The sequence below is a fragment of the Echinops telfairi genome, unplaced genomic scaffold, assembly GCF_000313985.2.
Source record: "Echinops telfairi isolate 266 unplaced genomic scaffold, ASM31398v2 ScPeMD7_7412;HRSCAF=8450, whole genome shotgun sequence".
Taxonomy (NCBI): domain Eukaryota; kingdom Metazoa; phylum Chordata; class Mammalia; order Afrosoricida; family Tenrecidae; genus Echinops; species Echinops telfairi.
The window spans coordinates 7585861-7605420 of NW_022111312.1; the positions used below are offsets into that span (position 1 = coordinate 7585861).

Below are 19560 nucleotides of genomic sequence, written 5' to 3' on the forward strand. Positions count from 1 at the left end.
AAGGGAGCACGCAATGAAGCTCAGCTCTACCGCCTATCAATCGTGCTGTGCTGACAGGCATGTCACTATGATGCTGGAAGCTAGGCCACCACTGTTTCAAGTACCAGCGGGGGACATCACAGTGGATGGGTTCAGTGGAGCTCCCAGACAGAATTGGAGGAAAGTTCTGGAGATCGACTTCTAAGAATTAGCCGATGAAGCTATACAGGTCACGTGTTAGTTACACAATTTCATGTCAACTTGATGAATGAAGGGTGGAGTCTAGCTTGTCAATCAGATCGCAGCCTGATGATCCCTCCTTGTGGGTGTGGCCTTGTCATGAGGATTCTGGGAACTCTCTCGATTCTGCCATCAGAAAAGGCGGACCTCTCTCTCTTTCTCTCTCTCTCTCTTCACATTCCTGTTGACAAGCCACCTGGAGCCACACTGATGGCAGCTAGAGCCCCAGATATACGTCCAATGCCATTGGATACACAAGACTTTCCACCCACCGGTCTGTGATCTTCCTGCATTCGACATCATTGCATATGCTGCATGAGTCTGAAGAGGAATTTATGGACTCGTATAGAACATATGGGCTAATATTGGACATATGGCTGGGACGTTTTCTCAATATCCAATTGATCTTTGGGATTACGCTCTCTCTTATACATACGTGTCTCACTAGTCAACCCCGTCTAACACAGATCACAACAGATACAGGGCTGGAAGGGAAGCCACCTGCTGGAAGGCACTTAACACACACACACAGTGACCCTGACAACTCACCCATGGCCAAGACCAGGCCGTGCTGCCTGCTCTCTGCTAGACACCACGTTGCCAGGGGTCAGGGCCGACTCACGGCAACAAGCCACCCAGAGTCTGACTAACTCAGATTGCTGAAGACTTTGTCCAGCAAAGGCACAGCCACATGGCTTCTCTGGAATCAACAGAGGAAACGAGGAAGCCTGGATGTTAACCTGTCCAGTCAACAAAGCCCTGCACCCCCACCCACCCACGGCCCCCTCAGTGACTTCTGGAGAACTACTCCTAAACCAGACACAAAGGGAATGACAGCTGGGGCCCCGGAGTCCTTTAAGGCCATTCCAAGTCAGGACCCGCCATTGAAATCCTACTGTGGGCCCCCTGGTGGACTAACTGGTGTCCACCACCAAGTCTGGGAATAGGCCCTTATTTGGGAAGTCGGGTCTTTCTGCTTAAGTTAACCATGTCACGCTGAGTAGGGTAGATCCCAATCCTATACGGCTGGCCTCTGATGAAAGGACACAGCCGACAGGAACACAGTCAAAGACAGGTGCCACGTGATGGCATGGGCAGATGCCTCTATGGGCACACACCAACGGTGGCCAGTAGCTGCCAGCAGCTAGGACAGAGGTACGGAGCACTCCCTCTCTCAAAGACCCCCCAGAAGCCATGACACAGCGGAGACCCAAAACTGTGAGAAGGGGTGTCTCTGCTCTTCACAGCCTCCCACCTTGTGGGGTTTGGTACGGCAGCCTCAGGAGACACTGCTCTTGACTTCTCTTCCGGTCAATGGTGAGCAAGGGATGTAGCTGTCTGCTCAGCAAGAGGATCCCTGCCGGCCCGGCCCCATGTAGGCACGGTGAAAATGCGGGATGCATACATGCATGGCGAGAACGCAAACGCCAAGGCTGGGCATGTAGTGGCTCGGAGGGCTAGGTCAGGCCTGAGGACACTCTGGGGCCAGTCTAATGTTGGCCCCTGACCCAGGAGGGACCACAGGGATGCCCTTCTTGAGGACCAGCAAGGCTGTCTTGTGCCCAGCTTCAACTGTTGAGGCTACAGGCTTGGCTTTGGGATAGCGGCCCCCTCCTGCCCCCCACCCCCACCCCGTTTCTGGAGGCATCTGAGAAGTCAGGTCTCTGCCGTCCCCTCACCGCACTGCCTACCTCTGCCTCGGATTCTGAAGACCTCGCCTACTGCCTGCCTGATTGCCGCCGCTCCCTCCCCACACTGATAGCAACCCTCCACCCCACCCCTACCGCCTGGCCCCACTGTCTTGACTCAAAGTGCTGGGCAGCTGCCCCTGTGACTCATGTTGCCATCCGAGAGCGGAAACACAGGGGTGAAGTTGGCCCTGGGAGGGATTTTCATGTCTCTCCATTTATCATGACAAAGGGTTCACTTCAAGTTCCATGAATAGGTCAAATATCAAGACAGAGAACAGAGCCTGCGTTCTCGCTTATCTGGAAGTGACACCACCCTAGAGAGGGAATTGATTAGGGGCACTTAACTTGGCCGTCACGTGGCACCTGCCAGTGGCACAACAGAGAGAAAGAGAGGGAGAGGCTTCTTCCCAGCACGATGGCCACAGAGAAAGATGATAGAGCGGGTCGTCAATTCTACTCGGCGAATTAAGTCCCTGGGGAACCCGACGTGCTTCTGTGGGAGAGAAGTACTTTCCTTCCTCGACGCCTCCGTCCAGGACTCCTCCCTCATGTTGTGTTCACAGCGGTGAGTATAACGACATGTTCTAGACACCAGACCTGAAAAACCCCACTCTGTCCGTGGTTCGGCAGCCCTGGGTTGGCACAAACAACCAGGCCTGTCAGTCGATGCTCCTGATTCCTTAAAGAAAGTCTACAAGATCACCGCAGCATCATGAAACCACGGGGTGCCCTGTCATCATCGCTAAGAGATCTGTCAGCTTCTTCTTACGATCTTTGTTGGATGTCACTCACATGCCCATCAAGAGACTTGCCTTTTGCTCTCACCGGTGGAATTAACGGCTTTGGGGAGGGAGGGCAATCAGACGAATCTAACGTGCCAGTGTGGATGGGCTGGGAGTGCCCTTTCCAGAGGGTGGTGATAAGGAAGATGGCAGCCACGAAGAAGTCTGTGTTGAGAAGGACTGGGAAGTCACACTGGCATCTCTGAAGGATGTATCTGCCTCTGGAACTGGAGGGGAACTGGCCAGCCTCTTAGTGCCCGATAGGCCAGCCCTGACTTCGGGCATTTGATCACAGCGGAATCAAATCAAAACAGAGCATGAAACTCTGCCCCTCCTTTGTGCTCATCTCAAATACATGCCTCCGGGAGCACTTCAAGAGTCACCGCCCTGTACTCACGGGGTGAAGAATTACAGTGTCACCTACTCAAGTCACAGTAGCTTCATTGGCACCATTGCCTTCTGCCCAGGAAAAGATAAACACCCCATCTGTTAAAAATATAAAGTGCGTGAACTCTCTCTTTCTCTACTCCAGCACTTTCCGTGCAGATGAGAGGAATGCCCTTCCACTTCCGTCTCTCCTTCCAGCCAGGTGCCATCCTTCCTTCTCCATATTCTCCATGCTCGCCCAGGGCCTCCCATCCTCAGTGCTTAACGCGGGATGCAGCCATAGTTACATCCATATTGTTGCTACTTGCCATCATGTTGGCTTCAACTGATCACGCTCTATGGTGCCTGTGCCATTGCCATGACCGTGTGTGTGAGCCCATTGCTTACAGTCACGGTGTCGACCCAACTCCCTGAGGGTTTGTCTCACCTCCGCTGACCCTCTGAGATTTGTAAAGAGACCCAAGGGGTACAGGATCCGTGCCGTATTTTTCTCTTCAGCTTCAGGACTTAACCTTAAGTCAACTTCCTGGTTCTGGCCCCATTGAACACTCTGCAAAGAGGAAATGCCGACCACGGTAGTAGGCAACACTGCCTTTGGCTGGCAGACTGCGTCTGGACTTGATGTGAACCTGAACGATGGGATGGCAAAGCCACAGCATCAGACAACCCCGTCTTTCTCCTGCGGGCAGTGCCTACGCCTGCTTAACGCGGATGTCGCCAACGTGTCCGTCCACTGCTGCTTTCGTGTCCGTCCACTGCTGCTTTCGGGGAGCAGGGACCAAGAGTGTAGCCTGCGGATGCACAAGGAAGACACCTGCACCTTCTGTGGTCGATCTGATGCCCTGTCTGACCTATGTTCGTCTTGCTGGTTGTTGTTGGTTGTTGCTATTGAATCTCCGACTCGCGGCAACCTGCTATGTATCAGAAGGAAACCTTGCTGGGCCCTGTAGCATCTTCATGCGGTGGCTATTGTGTCAATCCATCTCACAGAGGGGTTCTCTCCTGGCCGCTGACTCTACGTTCCTACACTTGATGTCCTTTCCTGATGATGTATCCAAAGTAAGCAAGCCAACGTCTTCACATGCTCGCTCCTAAGGTGCATTAAGCTCCTTAAACGAAATCTTAATGCTTAGTTAAGCCTAAAAAGACCCACTGGATGAGCACAGCAAAAGCCTGCCCATTGTAATGAACGTGCTACGAGACGCAAGGTAATCCCTCCCCTCCTACTACAATAAAGGCACGAGACGCGCTGTAATCATTAGCACTGTGATCAGTAGGTGTGCGGCAGTAAGTTTAAGTGCTGGCACATAATTGGGTTTCTGAAATAGACGAAAGGGCCCCTCCTGAAATCTTAATTACATAATGAATCTGTTGGGCAAAGTCTATTCTCATGCAAGGGACAAATGATATAGCCCAGTCCATACGCAAAATATGAATCCGTGGGCACTGGGAGCAGGAGGTTTGCATGCTGTGCCAAGTGTGAGCTATGTGACTCGCCTCCAGCCCGGTTCTCTGGGGGATTTTCATCCGCAGACAGAGCAGAAAGGTAGCGGGGACATACACTCCCACAAAGGCATCCCACAGATGCCAAAAAGCAGGCCCCCACAAAGGAACGTTCTAGATGTGCTTTATGGGAAACAAAACAAACCGAAAATTCTCTAGAAGGAATCAACTATAAGAAGGACCTCGGTGCATGTTTATGCGGGTGTCATACTTACGTGGCACTAGCTAAAGCCCCGCCACTTGTTGGGTGGGTTTGCCATGCGGTGGTGGCTGGTGTGTCTGCTGTGACCCTGGAAACGGTGCCATTGGTATTTCCATTATTAGCAGGGTCGCCTGTGGGGGACAGGCTTCAGTGGCGCTCCCAAACGAAGACAGAAGAGAGAGCGGGGCCTGGGCATCGAGTTCTGAGAATGAGCCACCGGGAAGGAACGCTTTCTGGCTCCCAACAGAGCCCAGTGTGAGACTGGTGGAAGACCAGCCCACCAGATTGAAAGTAGTTCAGAAGTGAGCCTCCCTGACTGTCCTTGAGTCCCTGGCTGTGGCTGCTGGGTCACCTGTCTCACTGCAGGCTCATTTTCACCGACCCTCTACTGCAGTGGTTCTCAACCTGTGGGTCACGACCCCTTTGGGGGTCGAACGACCCTTTCACAGAGGTCACCTAAGACCATCGGAAAACACGTATTTCTGATGGTCTTAAGAACGGAGACACCGCTCCTCTATCCATCTCCGGTGGGTCCGCCCACATGCAGATCAGCTGATCTAGTGAGAAAGAAGCTATCTCAACCTTCACACTGTTGTTGGCTTTTTATGCATGCTGTTGCAAAATGTAGCAATGTAGTTTATGGTTGTTATATTAAGACTGTGACCCATGCAACCCCATGCTTCAAGACAAAATTTCATTTCTTTGTCATTAGAAATAAATAGTTCACAATGTATCATTACATATTGTTTTCGTGATTGCTACTGGCGCGACAATGTTTCGTTGCAATGTGCTTGAGGTTGCCACAGCAGGAGCTGACCTGACGGCAAAGCCGCTGGCATACAAATCAAGGCAGGGCACGTTGGGCAAGGGGGCACAGTCGGGTTCCTGGCCACCTGTGGAAGAAGGTTCCAGGACCCCCAAGGCTCAAGCCCCTCCTACAAAATGGAGTCGCGCCTGCATATGCTCTGCGCATATTCTCCAGCACACTTTCAGTCATCTCTGTTGCGGTGGTTGAACCGTTAGGTGCCATCTAGTCAGCTCCCGATTCAACACGTCCCTCCGCACGGCAGAATGAAATACCACCGGGTCCTGCACCACCCTCAATTGTTCTTAGGCCTGAGCCCACTGTTGGCCGCCGCTGCGTCCATCCATCTCACTGAGGGTCTTCCTCTTTCTCCGCTTCCCCTCCACTTTACCAAGCATGATGGCCTTCTCCAGGGACTGGTCTCTCTCGAGAACATGCCCAAAGGATGGGAGACAAAGTCTCACCGTTAGGGGCTGGACACTTCTTCCAAGACAGAGCATGTAGCACTGGATAAATGATCTGTAAATAGTACTATGCGCTCCCTCTTAGCCTTAAAGAAATTGCTTCAACAAACTTAATTGCTTCTTTTTTTTAAAAAAAATCCCTCTCCTCAAATATTTCCAATCTGAGACTGGTTGAATCAGTGGGTGCAGATAGGAGGAGGCAACTGTAGTGAAATCCCAATGATGGAAAAAGGACAATATGTAAAACACACACACACTTATGTAAGAAAGCATTCATACCAAGCTGTTCATAGCAGTTCATAGAAATCTCCCTATGGGGAAGGAAAGGTTTTCATTTTTTATTGCTTATACTGGAATACTGCTTGCATTTGAAGATCATGGATTATGTGGAAATTACTTCTGTAATTAAGATAAAAATTATAATAGAAAATTGCTTTCTAAAAGAATTTTCCATTTTCTTGTTGACAATAGAGTTTCTCTTTAACACTGAACTTGTCCTGCACATCAAACATGTGGTTCAGCCTGAAATCCATCCAATGGGAGAGAGATCATCCTTTTGATGCCAGCAATGGTGCTGGCAAAACTGGATAACCACTGGCAAGAAAATAAAAACCAGATCCATACCTCACGCCACACACACAAAAACAACTCAAGATGGATCAGAGATCTAACTCTAAAATCTAAAATGACGCCCATCGAAGAAAAAGTAGGGGAAAACTTAGGATCCCTAATTTTTTACATAAATAGACTACCACATATAGCTATGTGTGCACAAACGTAATATAAACTGGACAATGTACAAAAACTCACTACCACCAAGGTGATTCTAACTCAGCAGAGTTGAAGCGCCCCTGTGGGTTTCTGAGAGTGTAACCCTTTACAGGGGAGTCCCATCTTCCTCCCAAGAAGGACCTCCTAAAAATGAAACACTGTCCCAACTGCTACTGCTTACCATTCCGATGGGGACCACAGAATGTCCTGGGAGGAATATGGGGGAACACCATTGAACAAAACCCAAATCCATAAATAAGACAAGACTTACTAGTCTTCTGTCAGGGAATGGTGGCACCCCAAAGATGTGGTCCTTGAACATCCTTCAGACCTGGAACTGAGTCCAAGGCGGGGGGTGGGGGGTGGGGAGGGTGTCACCTGGCATGGGCCCTTCAAGTCAGAACCATCAACTACACCAGGAGGCCCAAAGGCAGCATCTACTCCCACACACACAAAAAAGCTCAGAAAGCACAAAACGCCAAGAGCGAAGAATGGGTGGATAGGGGAAGTCAGAGGGAGCGGGAAGAGGGCTGTACACGGAGGGAGTTCCAACTCATGTTCCGAAACAAGATGTGCACAAGTTGTTGAGTGGTAAACTGATCCACTCTGTTAACTTCCACCCACATCACGGAAATAAAATAAATAAACCAAAACGCAGTCTGGTTTACAGAAACCCCGTTTACCCTGTGGGATCATCTAACAGAAAGAACGAGGGAGTCATTTATACCCCTGGGCAGACAAAATGGAAGAATCACAACGACATACAAATCATTGTACATATCAAAATTATTACGTTTCCTGCCCACCCCCACCCCCACACCACGGCTTCACCTTGGGGTGAAGGTCAAGATGACCAGCTTCCCTGGGGAGGCTCCCTCTTCATTTTCCAAATGGCTGGCTGAGAAGAACAGGCGCTGATTTATCCACAGGAGCGTGGCCGCAGAGCCAGAGAATGACAAAGACTGAGAAGGTCATTGGGAAACCTTGAGTGAACGCCTGGAGCCCACGCTCAGGGCACCATCCCCGCCCCCTGCTTCTCTTCTAGCCCAAGTCTATGCCAGTGCCTCCCACCTTTCGCTCATGAAGATGCTGCAGGGAACCTGTCAGATGTCGATTTTGCCTGTTCCTGATGGCCACCTCCTATCCCAGAGACATCCGAAGAGACACGGTGTCCATTATGTCCGTGGTCTTTTGGAAGGCCACACACGACTCTAATAGCCAAGATTCATTTTGCTCCCCATGGACCCATTTTGCTCCCTTGGGAGCCGATCTCTCCCCCTCCACCCCTGGTTGAGAATGCAAGCTCTATGTGTACATACAGGCTCAGGACCCAAGTGGACCGGAGTATACAATACCTATTCTTTTATCAGAGAAAAGACAGAGTCATTTTTCCCCGTGTGTGTGTGTGTGTGTGTGTGTGTGTGTGTGTGTGTCCATGTTTTATAGTTATGTCAGAGGAGTAAAACCACACACTTCACTCAACTACAGAAAGGGAGAGGGGGAACTGGAAGGATAAAAAGAAGAAAGGAACAGAGAGATGGTCATTGAGAATGCACACAAGCTGGAGATGGATGTCACTAGAATCAAGCCCCGCTGTTCTGACATAGTCCAAGATACCGACAGGACAGGCCCGGGAGGAGACTGAGAGCTGCAGACAGACAGCAGGCTCCCGTGTTCTCACCACGCCCTTTTCACAAGGGCCCACAAGGTCACCCTGATGACCCAAGTGAAACCCAAGGGGACCGTCTGACTCACACCACCCTGTGCTTGTCCGACAGAATCAAGGATGCTTCCGATCACTGGGTTGGTTCTGGCTCACTGCGGCCATACAGGACAGGGGAGAGTGGCTCCACTGAGCTTCCAAAGCTGTAGAGCAGTGATTCTCAACCTGTGGGTCACAACCCCTTTGGGGATCGAACAACCCTTTCACAGGGGTTACCCGATTCATAACAGTAGCAAAATGACAGTGACGAAGTAGCAACGAAAATAATTTTATGGTTGGGGGGTCACCACATGAGGAACTGTATAAAAGAGTAGCAGCATTAGGAAGGCTGAGAACCACTGCTGTAGAGCTTTCTGGAAACCTCTGCTTTCTCCTATGGGATGGTGGATTTACAACAAAGACCTGGCAATTAGTGGTCCCACCGAGGATTCTCATAACATGCCACCTTCTTCCAACCCGAGACCCACGGCCGTGTCTCCCGTGCTTGGAAACTCAGGAGCCCACTCAGGGTTTAAAAGGGTGTGATTTGTAAGACTGTCCATCCAGGTAGACTTAAGACAGCCAAGCTATCAGAGAACCAGGCCCAGCAGGCTGCAGGGTTAAATGGCAGGAGAAACCTAATCTGAAGCGCAGTTGCTGAAGGCAGCGTGAGCGGTGCCGCTGGGAAGGCCCTTCCGCCATGTCCTCAGCTCTCAGTGGCAGTTTCTCAGCCCTTCGCACCCCTGCCTGATGGGGCTCGTCCCAGAACCGAAGCTGCCCAGCATGGGCAGAGAGAGAGAGTGCACGCGCAGGCACGCGCACGTGCAACATGACCGTCGCCCCCTCGTGACATGCAATGGTTTCTGATAGACACTAGGCTATTCCGCATGGTTATTTAAATGCTATTGTAACCCACTAGAATGGCACTGTGGTTCCACTCATAGGTCAGGGCTTTGGGGTGAAAGCCTTGAGGTATTTCCAACCCCTTTGGCTCACATTTGGGTAAGCCATAAGGCATTGATTGATTGATTGATTGATTGATTGATCGATCAATACAATCAAGGCCTTTGACATACCGACATTTGGGAATCAGAGCTAGGAAGCACTGGCTGAATCTGTGAAAAGTAACCTTGTGGCAAGAGCTATGCCCCCAAAGGTGCCAGGAGCCTCCCTAGTGCTCAAAGACCATCCCATGACTGAGGATGACCTCCCCGCCCAGCACGCTCCCACAGGAGTAAGGGACATGTGGAGGCACATGGGTTCTTTGTTGTTGGAGGCCAAAGGAGGGAGGTGTGCAGATGGGGCCAGGCTCCGTAAACCCCTCTCCACACCTGCCTTCGTGGGTTGGTACCTCTCTCTCCTTTGTCTTCTTTTCTAAATTTTATTTTACTGGGCTCTCTTACAGCTCTTATCACAATCCGTACGTGCTTCCAGGATGTCAAGCACATCTGTACATAGGCTGCCATCATCTTGCTCAAAACATTTTCTTTCTAGTTGAGCCCTTGGTATCAGCTCCTCATTTTTCTTTTCTAATCCACCCGCCCTCGGGATGTTTCAGCACCCCCGTGCTGTGCCCTGGGATTGGAGGGCCACAACCCCAGGAGTACAGGCCATGCTGCCTGCAAGAGGGGCAGGCTACAGCAGGGCAGGTGGGCCACTTGTCCCCAGGCACACACACAGGTTGGGGTGCCCTTCGCCCCGTGGCATTGATGGTTCTACCTGGCAGGCACCAGCCATGGAGAAAGTGCGGAGGAGAAAAGTATGGAGTTCAGAGGGCTTTGAGGAAGCCTGTGTGGCTGAGAAAGTCGCCCTGCATGCAGGAGGGAACCTGCTGCACGGTCACCTGCTCCTACTCTGGCGTTAGAAAGAAGTCTATGGATCGCATCACGTAGGGCGCCCTGCTCTGTAGTAAACCCTGAACTCTAAGCAGGGGGTATGGGTTCTGCGGGACCACTACAAGAGATCATCAACCCCAGAAGAGCCGTAGAGAGTGCTGAGGGCGGGAGAGCTTGTGTCAAGCGTTGGTAATGAGTTCAGAAACAGAGATCAGCCTGTGGCTGGTGCTGATTTGCCTCACCCCCCTCAGAAATTAATCCCATCTCTTCCTCCCTTTTACAGATGTGAACATTAAATATGCAACAGGCCTAAGTTAGCCTTTACTTCATGTTTAATTTACTGAACCCCTCAAATGCAAGGGTCTCAAGCCACACCCAATCTTAAAGGGGCCCTGCGAGAGCTGTCATCTCCCCTCCTGCCCACCAAGTGGTCACAGACTCTGCCTAGCACCATGACATCACCAGCCAGAACCAGGCACACAGGGCCTCATGACCATGGTCTCCAGAGTCAGCCAGGCCACCCTTGAGCTTCTGTGTGATGTCCATAGAGATTAAACCCGCACGCTGTCAGGGAGTTAATTCCAACGCAGAGTGACCTGTGGGACAGAGTATGACCACTCCCTGGGACTCTGAAGCTGCACATCTTTATGGGAGCAGACAGCCTCATCTTTCTTCTGAGGAGTGGCTGGTGGATTTGAACTGCTGACCTTGTGGTTCGGAGTCCAACAGGTAGCACACTGCGGCACCACTAGAGCTCCCCAGCAGAGGTTGGAGCCTAGGAAGTCCCCAGGGCTAGTTCCACTCTGTCATGGAGGGTCGTGGTGAGGTGGAATCAACACATGGTACCTAGCAACCGTAACAACAACCAATATTCTACACCAATTCTACGTTGAAATGAGAAGATTTTGATACACCAAACCAAATGAAAGACATTCACAGAGTTAATACCATCTGCTGCTTCTTGCAATTCTTAAGGTGGTTCTGAGAAAACTCGAAGTGACCTGCAAAGCTCATAGCCTGTCCCTGTGGGCAGCCCTAGATGGACTCTGCAGGGGAGAACAAACTTTCTCTGGAAAGGGTCCGGGCTTTGCAGGTCCCATGCTCTCTCTCACAAGTCCTCGAGCCCACCATGGTTGTAGGAAGAGACAATATGCAGAGGGATGAATGGGGTGTCCCCCCATAAGGCTTTATTCACACACACAAAATAAGCTGTTAGGCTGAATTTGACCCTGAAGCCAAGGTTGGCCAACCAACCCCTGCTGTAATGGCAGCAAAGGGGCCTGTGCTGAGAAAGGGCATTCATTTTCCCATGAGCCCTCAGCTAAAAGCTGCCCTTCGTTCAGCTGGGCGAGGAGAAATCCCAAGCCTGTCCCTTGGCTTCCCTGAGCCCAGCCCGGCCGGGCCCCGGCTCCCTGCCCCAAGCACCCGCCACGTGTACTCACTTGGGTGTGTGGACCTCCTCCACGCGGTTCCCCAGCTGGAACTCGTGGGATTTGCTCCGATGCAGCGCTGTGAACCCTGGGATCAAGTGGATCAGCTTTCGGGATGAGGGCGGCGGGGTACCCGGAGGCCTGAACTTGTTCTTCCTCCTCATGGGCGGCGTGCCGGGTGGGGTCACGGTGGTGACTATATTAGGAGTGCGTGGTGGGGTGCGGACTACGTGCCGTTGCCGGGGCGACGGGGGCAGAGACCGATGGCCCAACTCCAGTGGTGGTGGTAGTGGTGGTGGGCACAGGCCAGGGTAGGTGTCCACGTTCAGTCTGTCCACGTGGGTGTACACGGGGGTCCCAAGGCTGGGGCTGGGGTGACAGTAGTGCTGGACACACTTGGGCTGGACCTTGGGGCTCTGGTGGGTGCGGATCCAAGGGGCTGGCTCCGGGGGGCACACGCGGGTGTCCTCCTTCCCTGTCTCCGTGGTGGGCCACTGGATGGTCCAGTCTTGTTTAGAAAGGTTGCCTCCTGAGTTAGAACAAAGGACAAAAAAACACATGAATAAACGGGGGGAGAGCCAGGCCAATTACATCCTACCGCCATTACTTCAATCCACTCAGTTGGTGGGGGGGGGGGGGTCCAAAGAGAAGGAACACGCCCCCCAGTACTCCAGGCCACCACATCTCCACCCAGCACCTGCCACCCCAGCACCCCATGACCAGAGAACCCAAAGCCAACAAACAGCACAAAGAGCAAATGCTTGCCTTGTGAGCTTCTATTACGGATTGACAAGTAACCTACAAAGGAGATCGGTTGAAGTTCTAGTCCCCGGACCTGGGAAGATGATGAGCTTGTTTGGAAACCGGCTTTGATTTTGTAACCTTTGATTGTGAGGTTGGGGAAGGTTTTCAGAGCAAATCAGCCTTCCGTTCATCAGTGTGTACACATCCTGCCTCACGTCCTGGATGGGACTCCCCACATTGTAACATCACTTTCCCCACATCGCACGCGCCCCATTCTTCCTTCTTTCTCAACCCTTCTTGCTTCTGCACTTTCCCCTCTGGTCAAAGCTTGACAAATGGTAAATTAGGCCAAGGAGCTGGTATGTATGGTTCACCTAAGGTACCTGTCCATGGGTGAATCAGGCCCAGGCCCAAAGGCTGACCAAGGGTCATCGTCTCAGGGTTTCCCACCGGTCTCCAGCTGACCAAAACGTCTGCCTTCCCCACCCCCACCCCCGCCCCCGTGATTTTGAGTTTTGTTCCACATGTTCCCCGTTCTATCTAGGGCCTTCTAACAGAATCCTCCCAGAGGGGTTTGGAGAGAGAGCGTGAGGCACCTCCAGATGATCTTCTGGTGTCAAGGTCAAGGGGGCCGAGGCTCCCTGGGTGTGTTTAGACGACTGGATGGACTGTTTCTATGCGTCTTCAACTTCCTACGCTCCTCTGGGGTCCAGATGGAGAGAGAGCAGTGGTTTCAGCTGCTCGCAGCATGTAAGAGCCCGTGATCCGGTGGGGTGACGCGGCCACCCTCCATTTTCACAGAATACTGATTTCTCACCTCGTCCTTGGAACCGATGCAGGTGAGAAGTGGGTTTACACTACACTACGGTTCAGTAGCGCAGACTCTGGCACATATGCTCCTAGATCATAGAATGCGGCTGCCTGTTAAAAGAAAGACTGACGCTTCGGTCAACCCCAAAGTGCCTCGGAAGCAAAACCTGGAGATCTACCACCGTAAAAATCCATCAATGAACAACAACAACAACAAAAACTCCATCAGTGAAAACCCTACGACGACAGTGGTCTGACATGCCAACGGCTGTGCAGACTCCACAGGGCCCAGTGGCATCTCATTCACTGCACATGGGGTCACCGTAAGACAGCAGCTGGCTCAGTGGAAGCCACCAACAACAAGAAATGAAGGCAGAGGCAGCAGGGCCTGGGGAAACGTGGTGACGTGAGCACGCCTATCAGAGGCCGAGGAAGGAGATTTGGGGCAGAAATAGATTCCCACTCAGAGCAGACCCTCACTAACACCAATCATGACTTTAATGACGCCAACAGGAGCTCATCACTCTGCAGGTGGAGGCCCATTGTGTCCATATGGAGACGGCTGAGCCTCGGGGTGAGAGTGGTGCTCAGGGTCACCAGAGGGAGGATACAGGGCACCCAGGATTCAAACCCAGGCCTAGGACCACCCAACACCAAGGGCCCAGGGGTGTCTGCGACAGAGGAGCTGGGACTTGCCTCTCTCTCTTCCCATTACTAATGCTACCTAGCAATAGTTTATTATTACTTTTTATCACTTTATTGGTGGCTCATACAGTTCTTATCACAATCCATACAAGACCTGCCTCTTTGAGTCCATGGGCCATTAGATCAGTGGTGAGAATGGATACTGAGAAAGGGCTCATTTCTGAAGAGCATCCATCTTCTCTCTTTACGGACGTTCCTACAACAGTCCACCGAGGTCCCCATCACTACAGCATTGTGATAGGTAGGTTTATTGTGCCAGCCTGGCCAGTAGGAACATGTGGGATTAATAAAGGCACAGTTCGACTGGAGAGCAAAGAGAGAAATGACTCACCAGCAAGATCAACCCCTCTCTCTCTTGCTCTCCGGTGATTGGACCAGCATGTGGCTACTTTAGCGAGCTCTCTGCCTCAACCTGTGAGCTACACTACCTGTGGGACAGCCAACCTGTGGATCGTGTACCTAGAGCTTGAGGTTCCTTCGAGACCTGCTTCACCGCCCTGCTGGTGCATACATTCCTTGAGCTTGAGGCTGGTGGATCCTGTCGTCTTGCATTGGTTGAGTTCAATATCCCATAGGGGCCTACTTCACTAAGCTCCTGAGCTACTGACTATTGGTGACCCGGCCAGCTGTTCACTGCCTGTGAGTGGACTTTGCCTGCATTGCCCGAGGGAAGACTCAGCTGTCTGCTCCTTTGACCTTGGATTCGGCAGCCCATGTGAGTTGAAGGACTTCCAGTATATTAGCTGATCCACAGAAGTGAGTTGAACTGAGCCCTCTGTACTGCTGTGTGAACTAATTAGCTGTTATATTCCTTCATGCTGTATATAGCTAGGTAGGTAGGTAGGTAGATAGACAGACAGACAGACGGATAGAATCATAAGTGTCCTGGTTTTATTTCTCTAGTGAACCCTGTCTAACACAAGTATCTACTCTCAAATGTAGATGGCTAATAGACATTAGCCCACTGACTCAGAAAGTCGGCTGTGGAATCAACTGACTTGGGTCCAAATTCTGCCGCCCCTACTTCCTTGGCTGTGTAGTGTCAGGCAGCAGACGACCCTGTCTGAGTCTCACCTCTGTCACCTGTAGACTGAGATGATGATAGACCCTACCTCGTGCAAACCACCAAGTTAGCCGCAGGAGGCTACCCTCACCTGTGGAAGGAAGGCCGAGCCCTCACCTGTGGAAAAGGTCTGTGCTGACACACACAGGGTCCCCGGGAGCTGCAGCCCTCTCATTGGCAACTGGACATGGCAGGAGAAGACGAGGATCAAATGAGTTCACGTGAGGCATGTGCTCAGCACGTGATGTGGTTCTTGTTGCCCGCCGCCTTGCGGCCAGACCCCTGGCTTCTGGTTTCTCCTGGCTCAATCTGGGGCCTCTCTTCCTAATCTGCCTTGGTCTGCTCATCATCACAACCCTAGGCCAGCCTCCACAGGCAGGTAACTGCACGGAGGGGTGCATTGACCAGGCATCCCATCTGGATGCCCCACGTGGAAGGCTAGCTTGCTACCACTTAGCCCCACACCCAACCAGCACACAGTAGGCCCGCTATAAATGTCAGCTCCTGTGATTGCTAACGCTCAAGACTACGGTGATAAGGCCCTGCTTCCCACTGAATGAGTGTGCACTATTGTTGGGGCCCTGGGAGCTCTATTGGGTTTGCCATCCAAACCCAGCAGTCAGTCTAAAGGAGCGAGACCAGGTGTGGCTGTCTGTTGGTACTCTGCATGGAGCAACTGTGCTCCGATGAAGTTCAGGCAGGCTGTGCTCCAAGGTCAGACGGATAGGCCACTAAGGAGCACTCGTGGTGCAATGGTTCAGCTCCCCGCTGCGAATCACAAGGGTGGTGGTCTGGATGCCTCAGCCGCCCTGCGTCGGAAAGAGGGAGCCATCTGCTTCCGTCAGGCACCGGAAATCTCCACCTTGGGGTTACTATGTGTCAGAATCAACTCAACGGCAGTGGGCTTGGGGGTTTATGGGATGGGGAAATGAGTAAAACCCCCCACTGCGGCTTCCCTCAGAAGGAGGAGCGAGATCCCCACACGCAGAAGACTTGCTTTCTGGGCGGAAAGGACAAGAACACATGCTCCGACATCAGCATCCATCAATCAATCAATCGATTGATGGATCAGGGATGGGTGTTCACACACCGCCCAGGGCACCGCACACTGGTGACGTCACACTCGGAAATTAACTGCTCCCTGCAGCGGCAGGCAGTTCAGTGGTAAAGCTCATGCCTTCAGACACCGCCACCGTGTTTGTCCCAACCAGGGGCAGGGACCACGTGCTTCGGGGTGCCCGCTCAGTGTTGCAGGTGGCTAAATGGGTTTCAGAGGAGCTTCCAGGCAAAGCTGACTAGGAAGAAAGGCCTGGCCGTCTGCTTCGGCAAACCAGCCAGTGCAACCCCTCTGGGTCCCAGGGGTCCCATGTGCAGTGGCTCATGGGACTGGTGCAGGTGTGGGCAGGGTCTGTCCCATTGTGCATGGGTCACTTTGAAAAAGGGATCAACTTGATGGCAGCTAACAGCAGCAGCCCTGTCCTCCCTGTGACCGCTTCTCCAACTGTAGAGCCGAGATGACCATTGTCCACCCTCCTCGATTGTTCAAAGGATTAAACCAGGCCATGTGAGGAGAACGTGCCGGCAGACCCTATCCAACAGCTGGTGCTGCATGAATGTCCACGGAGAACGGGGATGAAATCACCCATTCATACAACGCTGGGCTTTAAATGGGTGTATAAAACGCCTTCCCTTGTGCCCGATGCAGTGGCCCTAAAAGGCATCCTGTCCCTACAGAAATGGGTTTGGACGCCCAATGTGATACTACGGTGAAGGCACCAGCCCTGCACGGTCAGGGTCAATCCAGAGACTATTACGCTGAGTGAAATGAATTCATCACAGAAGGATGTAGGAGACCGTTGTTAAAAGAAAATTAAAGGGGGCGGGGCAGACAATCTATGAGGACAAAGACCCTCATACCAAAGGGGACAGACTTTGGAGGTAACTGAGGCGAGCAGGACAAGGGAGGGGACAGGAAGCAACAGGCTAGTGGGGCAGGTGAGGCAGGTGTGAAGTTGAGAGATAGTCACCCCAAGAAGAAGAGAAATCAAAACAAAGGGGGTGGGTAACCTAGTAGGGGGGTTGGCAGGTGGCTTAAATGGGTGAATACAAGATTGATGATCTGAAATGTAAACCCCTCACTTAATGCACCATGAAAAAAGAGAGAGCACCCAGTCTCACCGGGTGTATTTCCTCTGGAAAGCCAGTCCACACCCTCTCTGCCCTGAGCCAAGGGGTCAAACACCCTTCCTGAGTATGGCTAGCAGGTGTTAGGGGAGTTGGGGGGTGGGGGGTGTCCCTGGGCTCACCTGTCCCACGCTGGAAAAGGTGATACTGACCCACGTCATAAATAAGGAAGGAAGCAGTCACAAGACTTGGCAGAGTCACCCCGCTGGGCTTCGGCCTGTCCCCTCAGACTTCCTCCTTGGCCAACACAGTATCCTGCGGTGAGCTGGGACCCAAGGGCCCCCATCGCTAACAGTTCACCAAACATACACACACATTTACATACACAGCACACATCCACACAAGCACACACACACACATCTACATATACATCACACAGAAGCACACACACACACATTTACATACACATCACACACAAGCACACACACATTTACATACACATCACACATCCACACAAGCACACACACACACACACATACACACACACCTCTCCACTGGGTTCAAAGGAGCCCAAACCTGTCCAAGGCTCCCTACTTTGAAGTTTTTCTCAGAGTCAGAGAGATGAGAAGTATGAGAAGTGTGAAGAAGCATGGCCCCCACTTCCAAACTCCCTCCCCACTCCCGCCCTCCTCCTTTCCTAGCCTCTCCGCCCGGCCCCCCCACCCCCACCCGACTCCGGTTGCAAAATCAGAAGTTTGGGGCTGAGGAAGCAAAAGGCCTCGTGTCATTATCCAAATTGCCAGCTGCTTCTTAGGAAGGCTCCACGAAGCTTCAGAAGTGCCCGCTGATGGGCTATATTGTATCAACTCTGCCCGCGTTCTTTTGATCCTCTTTTTAATAAAGGCTGAGGGTAAAAGGTAATTTTTCATTTTAAATGGGGAAGGTGTGGTAGCAAGGGGCTTTGGGGTTATTAATCGTCGCCTCTGCTATCTTGTCATCCCTTTCTGGAGAGTCATTTCATTTCAAGTCTTGAAGTGGGCGGGGAGAAGGGAAGAGGCTGGGAGAAATGAAAGGCTGGAGGATTGATTAAAGATGTTTCAAGGTGCAAAGTTTTTTTTTTTTTCCTCTTTTGACATTCTGTGATAAGGGATGGGGGGGTGGCGGCAGCCATTCTCAAGGGAGAAAATGATTTCAGGAAGTCTTGCAAGTGTCTCCACACTTTGCCCCTTCCCATTAAAACTGTATAAACAGGTGACTGTGAGGCTGAGCGTGTACTGGATTTCAGACCCAGCAGCAGCAAGAACGTGGGAGTGAGAGAGAACCCACCATCCCCGGGGCACCAACGCTTGCAACTTCTGTGAACTTTCAAAGCGCTTGTTAGTTTAATCTTCATAGCTGCCTGGCAGTGAAAGCAGAGTGTTTAGACACCAGTTGGAAATATTTGACCGGAGCCATTGGTGCCACAGATAGATAGGAAAAGGATTTCAGGAAACCTAGGCATCTCACCGCCTTGCATGTATGTAGGTACACACACATCAATTATTTGCAGTTCACTGCTCATAACTTCCCACAAAGAAACAGAAGGTTCGGTTGCTGGTTGAAGATATTAGACTGGAGTCTTTGACAAACAAACTCACAGCTATCAAGCAGATTCAATCCCGACTCACAGCAACCCTACAGGACAGGGTAGACCTGCCCCTGTGAGTTTCCAACGCTGTAAGTCTTTATGGGAGTAGAAAGCCTCATCTTTCTCCTGCAGAGCGGCTGGTGGTCTCAAACTGCTGACCTTGTGGTTAGCAGCCCAGCATGTAACCATTGCACTCCCAGGGCCAACTGGAGTCTGACACACACACACACACAGAGTAGGAAGAGTAATTCTCATTTACACTAACAACAGTCAGGTGCCTGGCAGTTTGTCAAACGATGGCTTTGGTGATACTGGAAGCCCTGCCGCTAGCTAGGTCAAATCCTAGCAGAGTCCAGAGCAGCGGGCAGGTTCGCAGCCACGAGAGTCAGGGTAGAAAAGTGTGATGATCTATTCTGAAAATGAGCCCAAGGAAACCCAGCGGAGGATAGAAATATTGTCCGAGATTTCAACGCACTTGCTTTGGACGTGCTATCAGAAGGGACCAGAAGGTGCCGGGCTGGGCGATGTTTAGGTCTATGGTGGGGGCTCACCGTTTAGGTCTGTGGTGGGGGCTCACCGTGAGTCCCTGGGAGCTAACAAAAGACTGAGTCATTAGTCGGAGCCAGATATTATTCTGAGTATTTACATGCACCACCTTCGTGGAGTTTTCAAAAGAATCTGACCAAGAAAAGGCTG

At 51.8% G+C, this 19560-nt stretch overlaps 1 protein-coding gene across 1 annotated transcript in view; it reads right to left on the reverse strand.

The window, feature by feature from the left end:
• Positions 1–19560, reverse strand: part of KSR2 (kinase suppressor of ras 2) — a 402980-nt gene that overhangs the window by 220401 nt on the left and 163019 nt on the right. Inside the window, 1 exon segment of the mRNA XM_045296853.1 lies at positions 11804–12320. Coding sequence (XP_045152788.1) covers positions 11804–12320 — 517 coding nt within the window.